This window comes from Ochotona princeps, chromosome 20 (assembly GCF_030435755.1).
Source record: "Ochotona princeps isolate mOchPri1 chromosome 20, mOchPri1.hap1, whole genome shotgun sequence".
NCBI classification, from domain to species: domain Eukaryota; kingdom Metazoa; phylum Chordata; class Mammalia; order Lagomorpha; family Ochotonidae; genus Ochotona; species Ochotona princeps.
The window spans coordinates 32,377,617-32,390,747 of record NC_080851.1 but is presented as its reverse complement, the minus strand read 5'-3'; the positions used below and the strand labels follow the sequence as shown (position 1 = coordinate 32,390,747).

The following is a 13,131-nucleotide window of genomic DNA, read 5'->3' as shown; positions in this document are numbered from 1 at the left end:
TTTGTTTATCTAATTTCTTGCCTCTGCCCAGTGGAAAGATGTTTGATAATCAGTTTAGATTCATTTCTTCCATATGTGCTCTGTTAAAATTGTGAACACTTTAAATTTGTCATCTTATGTCTTCCTTACTTGTCTCGTAATAGTGAAGTGGGCCTGGAGTGTAAGCCTAGCAGGTAAAGTCCTAACCCTGCACACACCGGGATCCCATATGGGCACTGGTTTTTATCTCAGATGCTCCATTTCCCTTCCAGTTTTCTGTTTGTGGCCTGGAAAAGCAGTCAAGATCGGCTCAGCTCAGACTGTTGCGGCCACTTAGGGAGTGAATCAGTGGATGGAAGATCTTCCCCTATGTCTCTTTTTTCTCTCTGCATATCTAACTTTCCAATAAAATAAGTAAATCTTAAAAAAAATAAATCTAGGGTCCTATGCAGTAGCCTAGCAGCTAAAATCCTCACCTTGAGCACTCTGGGATCCCATATGGGCACCAGTTCTAATCCCAGCAGCCTCACTTCCCCTCCACTTCTTGCCTATGGCCTGGGAAAACAGTCATGTATGGCCCAAAGCCGTGGGATCCTGCACCCAGACGGGAGACCCAGAAAAGGCTCCTGATTCCTGGTTTTGGATCAGCTAATCTGCAGCCATTGCAGCCGCTTGGGGAGTGAATCATTGGACAGAAGATCTTCCTCTCTGTCTCTCCTCCTCTCTGTATATCTGCCTTTCCAATTAAAAAAAGAAAGAAATTTAGTTTTATTTTTCAAGGCTGAGCCTTAATCTTTAAGAGCAGGGAAGAATTTAATTGTACTGCCTTAGTCTACGTTATTCTGCTAAAATGGAGTTAGGCCTGCCGATCTCTTGACTCTTCTGGGAAATAAGGGAATGAAAAGGACTTCATCTTTACATCATTCTGACTCATCACATTCATGAGGTCATATCCTAGTGAATAATTGTTTTGATGAACATTTCTGATGTCCATACAATGCCATGAAGAGAGCATAGATTTTGCGTCAGGATTGTTTTGGCTTTACGCAATGGTTTGGCAGATTAAATAATGTCAGGCTTTAGGTAAGTTCCTTTCCATAATTAAAACTTGCCGGTTTTTTCAATACTTGAAAGGTTAAAAGTAATGATCTTATAGGCATTAGCTATCTATGAATACATCATGTCTAGCATCTTTCTACAACAAACCAGATCAAGAGTTTCTCTCTTCCAAGGTTATCTATGGCCTTTTGTCTTTATCACACAATTCTCCCCACTACTTAACAGGGACTGTAGTCGTAGTTCGTTGCTGTAGAACTACAGGGTTGGTTCTCAGGAGTCCTAATATTGAAATAAAGGGCATCAGTTAAGGTTAATAACCATCATCATTGAATCTTGATATGTAACTGATTCATCTGCAATTCATGCACCATGAAATAAGCATTGCTTTGAAAACAATGTATGCAGTTCAAGATAAAGATGTAAGTTTACAAGCTATTAAGCATCTTTATCAGAAATATCAATTTACATTTTTATTTGGATTTTGAAGATATACTAGTTATAGATGGGTTTCGAGGCCTTCATTGATGGCATAAATAGTAGTTATTGTATTAACACCATTTGATTTGCTTAACTGATATACTTGTTAATTGATCTGTTACTGAATATCTTTATACTAGGTTTTCTACTTTCCTTATATACTTCAAAAGTAAAACAAAGGGAGAGGTGTTTTATGTAACTGTTTCATCATGCAGTGTCAGCCACTTATTTAAATAAATTCTCCAATATAGATATTTTGATATGTTTTTGTAGGTGTTAATACATGCTTCAATTAAATACTAAGCTAAATTCAAATATCTTTCAGGGATCAGCAATGAGAAGAGTAAGTTCAAGAAGGCTTGATTAAGGACAGTGCAAAAATGACAAAGCCAACGTGGCATTAGTGGATCTTGAGGCCTTGGGCTGCTGGGGAGCATCCAAGAGCTGCAAAGGGAAGGCGAGGCAGCAGCTCACTCAGCACTTGATGCCAGGCTCAGTCTCAATAATGTTGTAAGAATTACTTCTGAGCTGCACCACAACTCCAGTGGGTACTGGGATCGCCCTCCTTTTCCAACTTCAGAAACTGTGACTGAGTGATGACACCTTGGCATCCTCTGCCACCATGGTGTTGAGTGAGATGGTTGGATCTCATTTGACCATCATTCAATGTAACTGAAGTCTGTAGAGCTGTGCATTCATGAGAAGACATGGCATGGGATCTACACGACTTCCAAGACACACAGTCAACATTTTTGTGCACTCTACACCTAGTTATTTATGTATAAAAATGCCAAGCAAGTGAGTACATATGATACAAATATAATTATATATAAATCTAAATGTGTAGTATGGTAGGAAAATGAGACTTGATTTGTCTAAGAAACCAAGTGACATTTCTGAACCAGTATCATTTGAACATAAAATTCTTGAGGATTGACCTTTTTGTTTTGTGTGTGGTTGGGGACTTATGGGGAGGAGCTGTGTGAGTTTCTGTGCACTATGTGTAAAGCGTGCATATACCAAAATCTATTGTGCTTCTGATCAAGCACAGAGGCATTTCAGGTTGCGTAACTGAAGGATCACCATCGTATATCACGATTAGTTCAAAGGACTAGGTGGTTGTACAATGGAGGCCAATTACTTGGCTGAGTTGGAAGTTTATATTAGATGATTTTATTGTTAATTAGCCAAATGCAAAGAACCACTATGCGTATTTTTAGGCAAGACCCAACCCTGTGAACTAGCTTGCTTGTCTTCCTTTGTATCCTGTTTCTGTGAAGTGGACACTTTTTTCCTCCTAGGCTTCAGGGGTAGAGAGTTTAGGACCAGTTTTACTTTTGGATAAGTATGAAAATTCCAAAGGAAATTTTGTCATGGAATCTGGACTGATATTTCAGCAGCTTCTAATTAGGAATGACCGGAATCTGGACTAACAAAATCTTGCAAGATGATTCACAAAACTGTGAACTGTGTCTCATAAATTTCACAACTTTTCTGTTATCATACCATGATAAATCACAGCCAAAGATGGGTTTATAATTATATTTCTCTTGATGTGTGGTAACTATTTACATGATAACTACATTTCCTAGTTGTTTGGAGTACTTAAGTAACATATTTAATTGTCTAAGTTCAGGAGATAACCAATGTCGTTTGAAAATTTAAAGTGTGAGTCACACAAAGAAGAGACTCCGGCTGAGTCTCTACAGATCTGGTAATTGGGATATTGCCGGAAATCAAACCATTCAGATATTAAGACATGCCAAGGAATTGTAACAATACAATGGTGGCTAATTTTAATGAAATGGTCAAGATAAGAACTTTAGTTTTAATTATTTAAAACATTTTTAAGGAATATTCAAATATTCATGAAGCACTGATGTAATTAAAATGACTTATAAATGGGGCAGACATGTTCACCTGCCATTTTTTGAGGTTAGGAGAAGCGTTTTTATCTCTTGGTAAAGGATACATATATTTTATGTTATATAGCCTGAGCCTGGAGCAAAATGCTGCATTATCTCTTTAGAGATACTGAGCTCAAATTATGAATTTTCCCAAGCAGTTGTTTACAAGGTTTCTGTTTCTTTTTGTTTTTCATTAAAAGAGTCTGACAGATTTATATAGCATAGATAATACCTGAGCTAGCTTCCAGTTCTAAGCAGCACAGAACTGTGCTATTGTGATAAGGATCTGATTGTATAGGATGAATTTCAGCAACATCTTAGAATTGGTGGATTTGTTGCCATGGTGAATCAGGAATCTACAGAAGAGGTATGTGCTTTAATGATGTTACCAATTTCACTGAAGGAAAACATTAGATTCATTAATCAGATATGTTTATGGTATACAAACCAAGTATACCCTGTAATAATAAACAATAACATTATTCAGCTTTAGGTGCTTTGGACAAGAAGAATTTTGAATATTTTAGAAGACAACCTTCTGGTTTATTTATGGGAGAACTAGGCTTAGAAAGGTGTTTTTTTTTGTCAGTTATGTATTACAGAATGATGATTAAGTGTAGATACATGGAATCATAGTATGGTGCATGATAAATACAGCTCAGCCAAAATCTTCATTATTAGCATCTCAAACTGCAGACTCTCAAAAGCTATTCTAGAGCAACAAAATAAAATTCTCAAGAATTCACGAATCTATATACTGTTCACTCCTGTTTTTATTGTTACAGTTGACATTCTTGAACCTTAAAAAAGTGACTTTCACACGCCAACTTAGAAACAGAACCCTGCGCAACTAACTTCAGGTCATGAAATCTTTGCCATCTATTGCATTTAACACAGTTACGCTTTCCCCATAGCAGCTTGCTCAGTGGGTGTTTCACTGTTGCCTATCATGTCTTTGGAATTTGTTCTCTGATTGTAGGTTCTGATATTAGCTACAACAAATTGAAAAGAAATAAACATGCTATGAAAACATACAGCTTCATTCCCTATGAATTATTGTTAAATGATTTTTCTTCTAATTGCTCACATTTTTTTAGATTGATCACAGAAAACACCCCTGCTGGATTATGAAAAACTGAAAATAGTCAATAGAAGCCTCTATCTCATACATTTTAAGACCTTTGTCTTGGTACTGTATTTTTAAGCCACTTTTTTTGATTTTGCATGTTTGAGGTGAAATATTCAGAAGAGTATTCTAAACACCTTATTGCGTACTATTTCATGGCCCCTCTGTGACATAATTCCTTAATAATATCCCTCTTATTTCCACTGATTTTAAATATATCTCAGAAACCTTATAATAGTGCTATCAATATGTTGAAAAATATCCAACCACCAAATAAAATAGTCTGATTACACACATATTCATAGGCTATGTGTATATCAACAGATTAATTAGTTTAACATACCACTTGATATTCGTAAGCAATACAAATTTTCAACCCAGAAACTACTAAAGAGATCATTGTCAATGTGTTTTCGCTCTGTATCTCCCTGGAGTCTCGTTGGGAAGCAAGAACTGGTATTATTACCATTAAAAATAGGGGAATGATAACCCTGCTGCCTTACTCTGGCATGCCCTCTCCCACTGTCTGGTCCTAACCACTCTCCTGTACCCTATGTTTCGCCCACATATACCAGTTTCCAGCAAAGTAAGACACTGTCTGCTTCCTGGAGGGTGTGCCAGCCAGGCCCATCACTTCACTTTCATTTGTGCTGCCCAAGGCTATTCTCTCTGGTTCCATCCACTGCCAGTATGGATAGCCTTACTGAGCGCATTGCAACATGTCACACACTGTACTCAGGGCCTGATTTCCTTTGTGCCTTGTTACCACCTCGTATACCAGACAAGTCATTCACTAGTCAGCGGTAGATTTGGAATCTGCAATAAGTAATCTAACGCCAGACTCCACCTTGTAATCCCTGCAAGTTTTCAAGATCAAGGATCAAGTCATGATGATTTGAAGGATGCTTCATTGACTTGCTCAACCTTCTAAGGCAGCGTTCTAACTTCTCATGTTGCAAAAGCTGAGAAAGCCCTTCTTGCATCCTCTAAGGGGAAGGGATCTTTTGAGGTCAGTGATCTGGTTTGCCGTGGCTAATCTCTCTCTATGGTAAATGTCTTTCACATGATAATTCCTCTATAAATATGCTTCAATGGAATCAACCTGCATGTCCATCAGCTGACACCTGGATGAAGGATCCATGGTAAATATGTGGTGGAATATTACACATCCATATAAAAGACTTTCCTGACATAAAAAAAGAATTCTTCACATTTGTCACAAATTGGATGGAACTGTGATAAATGAAATAAGGTGAATGCATGTGAAAGTGAATATAATATGAAGTGAGTGAATTCTTATTCGTTTTACAGAGTTACAAACATTTTCTTCACTAACTTATACCTTCTACAAGACAATATATCCTTCTTTCTTCACTTTACAGTCATTGCCCTGAATCCAATATTTTGTAGAAATAATATCCTTGCTTTCAAGAAAGTTAGTGTAGAAGTGTTATGTATGTAGTATGTACATATGAAGTGATTATAGTTAAATGTTGAAAAGTGCTCCATTTTAATATTAAAAATAAAAAGACTAATGCTTTCAGTTCAAAAAGTATTACCTGCATTAACTTAGTCTTGAAATACTTAAAAGGTAATTCGGATTATATCATAAATGACTTCACATGAATAATTTTCAAAACCTAATGATAGCCATCCTAATTTGGTGGACATATAGATCCCTGCTGGGTATTTATTTGTTCACAAATTTCATTTCTAAACACAGTCTATAAAGGTGAGTAACTTTCTGAGTATTGTTGATTAAACTAATTCATTCAGTAAGAATTTTTGTGTGAATTTACAATAGATTATTTCACCAGAAATCCAGGTACATTCTTCATATTCTAAGCAATTAGCTAAAATGTAAATTCGTCATAATATGTGGACATGAATAATTCAGTTGCTTTGCCTTAAACTGATCAGAATATTTGATGTTCTGTATGTACACTAACCATCAACTCATCTAGACAATATGAAAAAGTCTAGGAAAAGAGACAAGTCATTGAATTATTTTTCTTACATAATACCAAGCCACTGTAATAATCATCTTATTGTTTAAAATAAATATTTTAAAATTGCTTATAGACAACCTAAGTTTATTTATTCAATTTCTCTTGAATTTCAGAGGCCATAGTACCCCTCAACATTGAATTACTTTGAAATGATTTGCCTTGAACACTTAATGATCGTTTCCTTCCAGCGACTTAAAGCTAAAGTATGCAAAGAATGACTCTTAATGAGCCGTGGATGATCAGTGTCCGGACAAGCTCCTACTCAGCTATCTTGACAAGTGTGGTCAAACTGAAGAGCCAGGAGAACACGGTAGCTATAGAGCTTCCAAGAGAAGCAAAAGCTGTTTCCGAAAATTAGGTCCACACCAAGATTAATAGTTATTTTCTTTATCCTTGATGGAAGGAATGATTCTCAAGGCTTTCCTTGAGATTCTCCCTAAGTAAAAAAACAAGAAACTTACTGAGTCTGCCGACAGAAACAAACTTACATTACAGGTACCCTTTAGACTCATCTGATCTCCGATTAGAAGGTTGTGGCACATCTTATTATCTAGAATTTACGCAGGAGTGTTGAGAGAAGAAACACCTGGAAGCTGGCAAGGGAAAGCTGCTAGCAGGTGCAGTTTCTTGTCTTTTTTTTTTCCTATGAAATGCGTGCACTTGCTGCTCTAACTCCTCACCACATTACTCTCTCTCTCTCTACCTCTCTCTGTCATGTCAGTATTGCCTTTGGTGCACTCCGGGCAGGGTTACCCAGACAAAACTGCGCAACTCTCTCTGCTTATGTCTAGTACAGGCAAATGATGTAGCTCTTATCCTGATTTTCCTTGTGTTACAAGCAACAAAAGACTAAGTGAGTCTATCCGCCCTTGACAGGTGCGCCCTCTGAACCAGCCACTACACAGTGCCTTGAAGATTCAGTCAATGGAAGCTGACACCTGCACCCAACTTTAAACAATTACATTTAAAAGGTGATCTTACACCCCCAAAAGGAAAAAAAAGAATCAACAAGACCCTAATTAAGACAGGACAACGCACAGAAGCTTGGCTTGCCAACAGGAACCTGCATGCAAGCCAGAGAAGGGTTCTCATTTCACATCCCAGGGAGGGAGTGACTCACGCGCGCGCACTACCCATCACCATAAAGAGGTAAAGAGAGAGTGAAATGGCTCAACGTACACACACCCCGCTCCATACCGGGGACGAGTCTCCGAGCTGCGGCTTGTGCTCTCGGAGGGCCAGGCTGAAGCTGACCGCCCCCACGGCCACGCTGGACACCCCCAGCCCTATCTCCAGCACAGAGAGCACCAGGAGGCTCCCGATAATCTGGCCGCTGGTGCACATCCTTCCTCGGGCATCGTTCCTTGCAGATCTGGGAGGAAAAACAACCTTCCACCTTCTTTCTTCCTCCAATTTCCTTCCCTCTTTGTTTTTCCCCCCAGAAGATCCCAAAACTTTTCTGTTTTCACCAGCGAAGCTTGATGCACAAGGGCTGGGATTTCCAGAACAGAGACCCAATTCACTGGCAGGTCGAGGGATGAAAAAGCTACCCCAACCCCCTGGCACGTCCAGAAAAGGACCGCAGAGGACTCTAGTGCCGCTCTCGCGGGTGCGATCCAGGAGCAGAGCGCGCAGGTGGCGGGGCTCTTGGCGACCCTGGAGCGTGCAGGGAGCACGGAGCCTGGTGCGCGGTCGCTGTCCAGAGTCCTGCCGCCGCCCGCAGCTCCTCCGGGACCCGGCTTAGCCTGCGCCTTCCCAGGACCCGACCCGTGCCCTTCTCAGTCCGTGCGTGCGAGAGGAGCTGCGCCTCTCGGAGATCCACGGGGAAATGCCCCGGAGCTCTTCTGTCCCCCGTCTCGTCTCCTTTGTTTTCGTGGCAAAACGCGCAGTACCTCCTCGAGTCCCTGGTCCCCAGGCAGCGCGGGCGGATGGAATTCAGCACCACGCTCCAAGCGGCCGCTGTGTCGCCTGGAGAAGCGACCTTGTCTGATGGCCTCTTTCTGTCTGGGTGTCTTCTCCCTCCTCGTCGTTGTCCTCTTCCTCCCCCTCTCTCTCAGTTTGGTTCTCTCTCATTGCTATGACCTCATTGAGATTTCGGAGGTGGACGGAGGAGGAAATCGCCGGATGTATTCCTGGCTCCGGGGCCAGGAGACCTGGCTGAACCTCCAGTTGCCCTGCCCGAGGACCCTGGCCCTGAGTCCACGCGGGGCTCTTCCTCCGCGTGTCCCTGCTTCACTCCCTCCTGGGCTTCTCTCCAGCTGCGGGTGGCAGGATGTCTACGTCAACACCCAGCTCATTCCGTGTAAAACTTTGCTCTGTGCGTACGCGGGGTGGGGGTGCAGGGATCAGAGCAAGGCAGTAGATAGAGAACAACCCCCTCCCTTGGAGTTTTCTTGTGCAGAAAAGCTAGACCAGAGCCTGCCTGTCCAGAGTCTTCTCCCTCTTCCTGGCCAGCAGGACCAGTCACCTTCTGGGTCCGACGGATCTCAAGCAGGTGCCTGGGGCATGTCCCTGGGTAGGGACGTGGCTTCTGCAGCTCCGTGTTGTCCCTAGGAGCCGGCCACCAGCCCTGGAATGAACAGCCAGACCCAGCGTAGTTTGAACTCGGACAATTACCTCCTTTAGGATTACGTCGGGAGAAGCACACCGCTTATTCTGAGGACTGCCTTTGTTCGGAACCCTTAGTGAACTGGCTAAACCTGGCCGAGGCACTTTGGTGGAACTGTCCTCAATGCTCTGTACCCTCAAACGCGTTTCCACGTGAGGAGCCTGTTTCTGTGTCTGGAATGTTATTCCGTGAAAAATCAGTTAGACTGTCACAGAGCTGCACAAAGCGGGAGAATAAGGAAAGGTGTTGGTGTAGGTGCAATTTGTCTCAAATATTAGGTTCCTAAGTTGGAAACTGATGGAAGGAAAACAGAAAAAAGGATGGAGTTAGGGAACGCTAGGGCACTTGACCTTCAAACAGCTGAATTAAGATTACAACACCAGGAAACTCCGTCTACCGGCATCTGCAGACCAGTGAGTGTAGGCTGTCTGTGATAAGAGGCCTCTAAGGATTATTTATCTGAAAGAAGTGGTGTTCCGGGGAGAGCACACCCAATTGCTGGCTCTCTTCCCAAATGGCAGTGATATACAGTGTTCGACCAGGCCCAAAGCAGGAGCCTCAAGCCCGACCTGATCTGCGAGAGCAGTAAGGCTTCAGCTGCTTGAGCCATCACGTACCACCTCCTAGGCTGGAGTCAGGAGGTACGGAGCCATGTGGAATGTGGAGTGGGACACGGCATGTTAAGCACTACACAAGATGGCCATGCCTAGAGTGCTTCCTTAAAGCACCGCAGTTCATGGAAAGGCTGAGACCTGCAGTTCAAATTCTTTAGCATACATGCCAGTTCCAGTTTGCATACATTTAAGCCAGAACAAAGCCAATTTTATGATCTAATTTATTTTTTCTTGTGATATGTGTAAATTCTACAATTATAAAAAATTCTGGGACCAGCACGGTAGCCTAGTGGCTTAAGCCCTCACCTCACACGAACCAGAATCCCATGTGGGTGCCAGTTCATATCCTGGCTGCCCCGCTTCCCATCCAGCTCCCTGCTTGTGACCTGGGAAAGCAGTCAAGGACGGCCTAAAGCCTTGGGATGCTGTATCTGCATGGGAGAACCAGAAGAAGCTTCTAGCTCCTGACTTTGGATCGGCTCAGTTCTGGCCACTGTGGTCACTTGGGGTGAATGAACAAGTGGATGGAAGATCTTTCTCTCTGTCTCTCCTTCTCTTGGTAAATCTGCCTTTCCAATAAAAATAAATAAATCTTAAAAATTCAATCCTCTTCCCCCAAAGAAAGCAAGTAACCAAGAATTCCATGTGATTGTACCTCAGTCTTCTTCATTTTCTTCTTCTTCTTTTTTTAGATTTATTTATTTTTATTACAAAGTCAGATACACAGAGAGGAGGAGAGACAGAGGAGGATCTTCCATCCAATGATTCACTCCTCAAGTGAGTGCAACAGCTGCTGCTGTGCCGATCTGGAGCCAGGAGCCAGGAACCTCCTCCAGAACTCCCACACGGGTGCAGGGTCCCAAGGCTTTGGGCCATCCTGGACTGCCTTCCCAGGCCACAGGCAGGGAGCTGGATGGGAAGTAGGACCACTGGGATTAGAGCCGGCGCCCACATGGCATCCCAGTGCAGTCAAGGCAAGGACTTTAGCAGCTAGGCCGCCGTGCCAGGGCCTGAACCTCAGTCTTCTATTGCAGTATTTGGCGAACAATGTAAACATTTATACTGAATGATAAGTTGTGGGATAACTTGCCAGTTCTTGAACTGATCAAAGGCCCAATTATTAGAATTCTGCAAATATCTTTCGATCTTAATGAAGCACAATTTGTTATATTTCAATATTTAGGCAAGTTCTTTAAATTATCTAGTCCATCTGCAGACATAAAGAGCCCATTTCTCCTCACTTGGCATGTCTTCAGTCACTAGTTTCATTTATAAAATTTGCCTTCTCTTTCTCTCTTCTCTGTGGGAAAAGAATAACAATAATTATTAAAACACATTGATTAATGCAGATGTTTTAGGAGATTAACTTATTGGCGTGAAACTCAGTTTATGGAGACAAGAGAAATGATGACTTTCACAAATAGAAAAATAAACAAATCATGTAAAATGGTTTGATTTTCACCTCTGAATATGTTGTTTAAATGAATTTATTTAAATATTATACATTGGTTGCCAGCTCTGTGGCTTATGGGATTATTCTCCTTCTGTAGGAACAGCAGCCCATATGTCCTGGTTTGAATCCAGGCTGCTCCACTTCCCATCCAACTTACTGCCTATGGCCTAGGAAAGCAGTAGAGGATGGCCCAAGTCTTTGGGACACTGCACCCACATGGGAGACCCAGAAGAAGCTCCTGGCTCTTGTTTTTAGATCAGTTTAACTCTGCCTGAAGGAGTCATTTGTGGAATGAATCAGCAGGTGTAAGATCTCTCTCTCCCTCTGCAATCCCCTCTGTAAATCTGCCTCTCAAATAAAATATATACATCTTGCTAAAAATTCACAAAGCCTACTCTTATTCTTGACCATAATGCACCCTTATTAATTCTAACTAATTAGGGCTAAATCCAAAATTTTAAAAATTAAATTACTCATAGAAGAAATTGGATTTTATTTTATTTATAAGCAACTACCACCAATATGTTTAGGAATAAGAGAAAACAATCATTACCCAGAGAAGAAATTACTGTTCATCCTTTGAAGACTAAGATAATGATAATCTCATATTGATAATGGGAATTTTCACAAGAATTTTACATTTTTTATGCACAAAGTATACTTCATATGAATTTTAGAATGATGTAGATTTTTCCCAAAGTTAATGCAAACATTTCTAAAATTTCCTTATAACCACAGATATCAAGAATGAAAAGGAAGCTTAAGTTGGAAATTGTCTGGTATTGCTAACATTTAATTTAAACGAGAAAGAATTACAGGATAAAGTTTGCATCAAGAGAAAACCACCTGAAGTATATTGCTAGCCAAAAAACAATGTCTCTGCAATTCAAGAACCTAGTTTTCTACCTTTTGGGATAGGACGAAAGAGCTGTTCGTGAGCCCCAGTGAGAAGTGAATACTTGGCAATCTTCAGCAAGAGCAGTAGTAGAACAAAACCTCAAGTGTGCCCCCTGCTGGCCAGTGTGTGAGAAAGGTGAATGTGTGGGTGGTCTCAAAGCATACTTTCTTAATCAGAAAAGCCTTCATAATTGCTCTTTGTGAGCAACTAAATAATTCCAACACACGTTTAAGAACTCTGAGATCTTCATACATGAATTAGATTTATTAAGAAAAGGTACAGAAATTGGTTAATATATACCTCTTGTCTTAATATAACGAAGTGAGTTGACCAAATGACAAAGCAGTCACAGGTACAGGGTTAGTTATTTAAAACGCTAAACACTTCAAATCATTTAATTTTGATGTCTGATTTTTTTGACTAAAATATTGAAAATCAATTTTGTGTGGTGACCTAAGGCACTACAGTAAATGTTGCACAAAAAAAAAAGAAGTAAAAGAAAAATCATGACATAATTTCAAACCACTCACAAATAATAGGAGTCCATTTAGCATTTTAGTGTTCTTGTCAGTGTGTTTGCAAAAGGTTATGCCCAAAGATTTATCTACAATTTGATGAAAAAAGAACAAAGAACACCTTGTAACTATAAAAAAAATCAAAAGTTTTTATATTGCACTCATTTGATTTGAAATTAGTTGTGATAATTTAAAGCTATAACTTAAATTACATCTATTAAGCAGTAATGACAAAAAAATTAGTCAATAAGCCTAAAATGTTGATGAGCACTGAAAATACTACATTGATCTAAAGGAACTGAACGTAAAAATGAAAAAAGGAACAGAGAATATAGCTGGACAAACTACCTCACCAAATAACAAATCCCATGATGATATGATCGACTCAGCCATAGCAGTTAAAATAAGGAACTAGATGGTCTGATCGTTCCAAATAAGAGGAAATGTTAGTAATACTGACTTGTAAAGCAGACCAAAATTACACAC

The 13,131-nt window shown here is 40.6% G+C and overlaps 1 protein-coding gene across 2 annotated transcripts in view; it reads right to left on the bottom strand.

Moving 5' to 3' along the window:
* TMEM196 (transmembrane protein 196) overlaps positions 1-7,901 on the bottom strand; it is a 52,389-nt gene extending 44,488 nt beyond the window's left edge. The window contains exon 1 of one of the 2 annotated variants that reach the window (XM_012926171.2): positions 7,737-7,901. In XM_012926171.2, coding sequence (XP_012781625.2) covers positions 7,737-7,901 — 165 coding nt within the window. The remainder of the gene's footprint in view (positions 1-7,736) is intronic. The other variant, XM_004582457.2, reaches the window with a different exon arrangement.
* Positions 7,902-13,131: the final 5,230 nt, after the last annotated feature.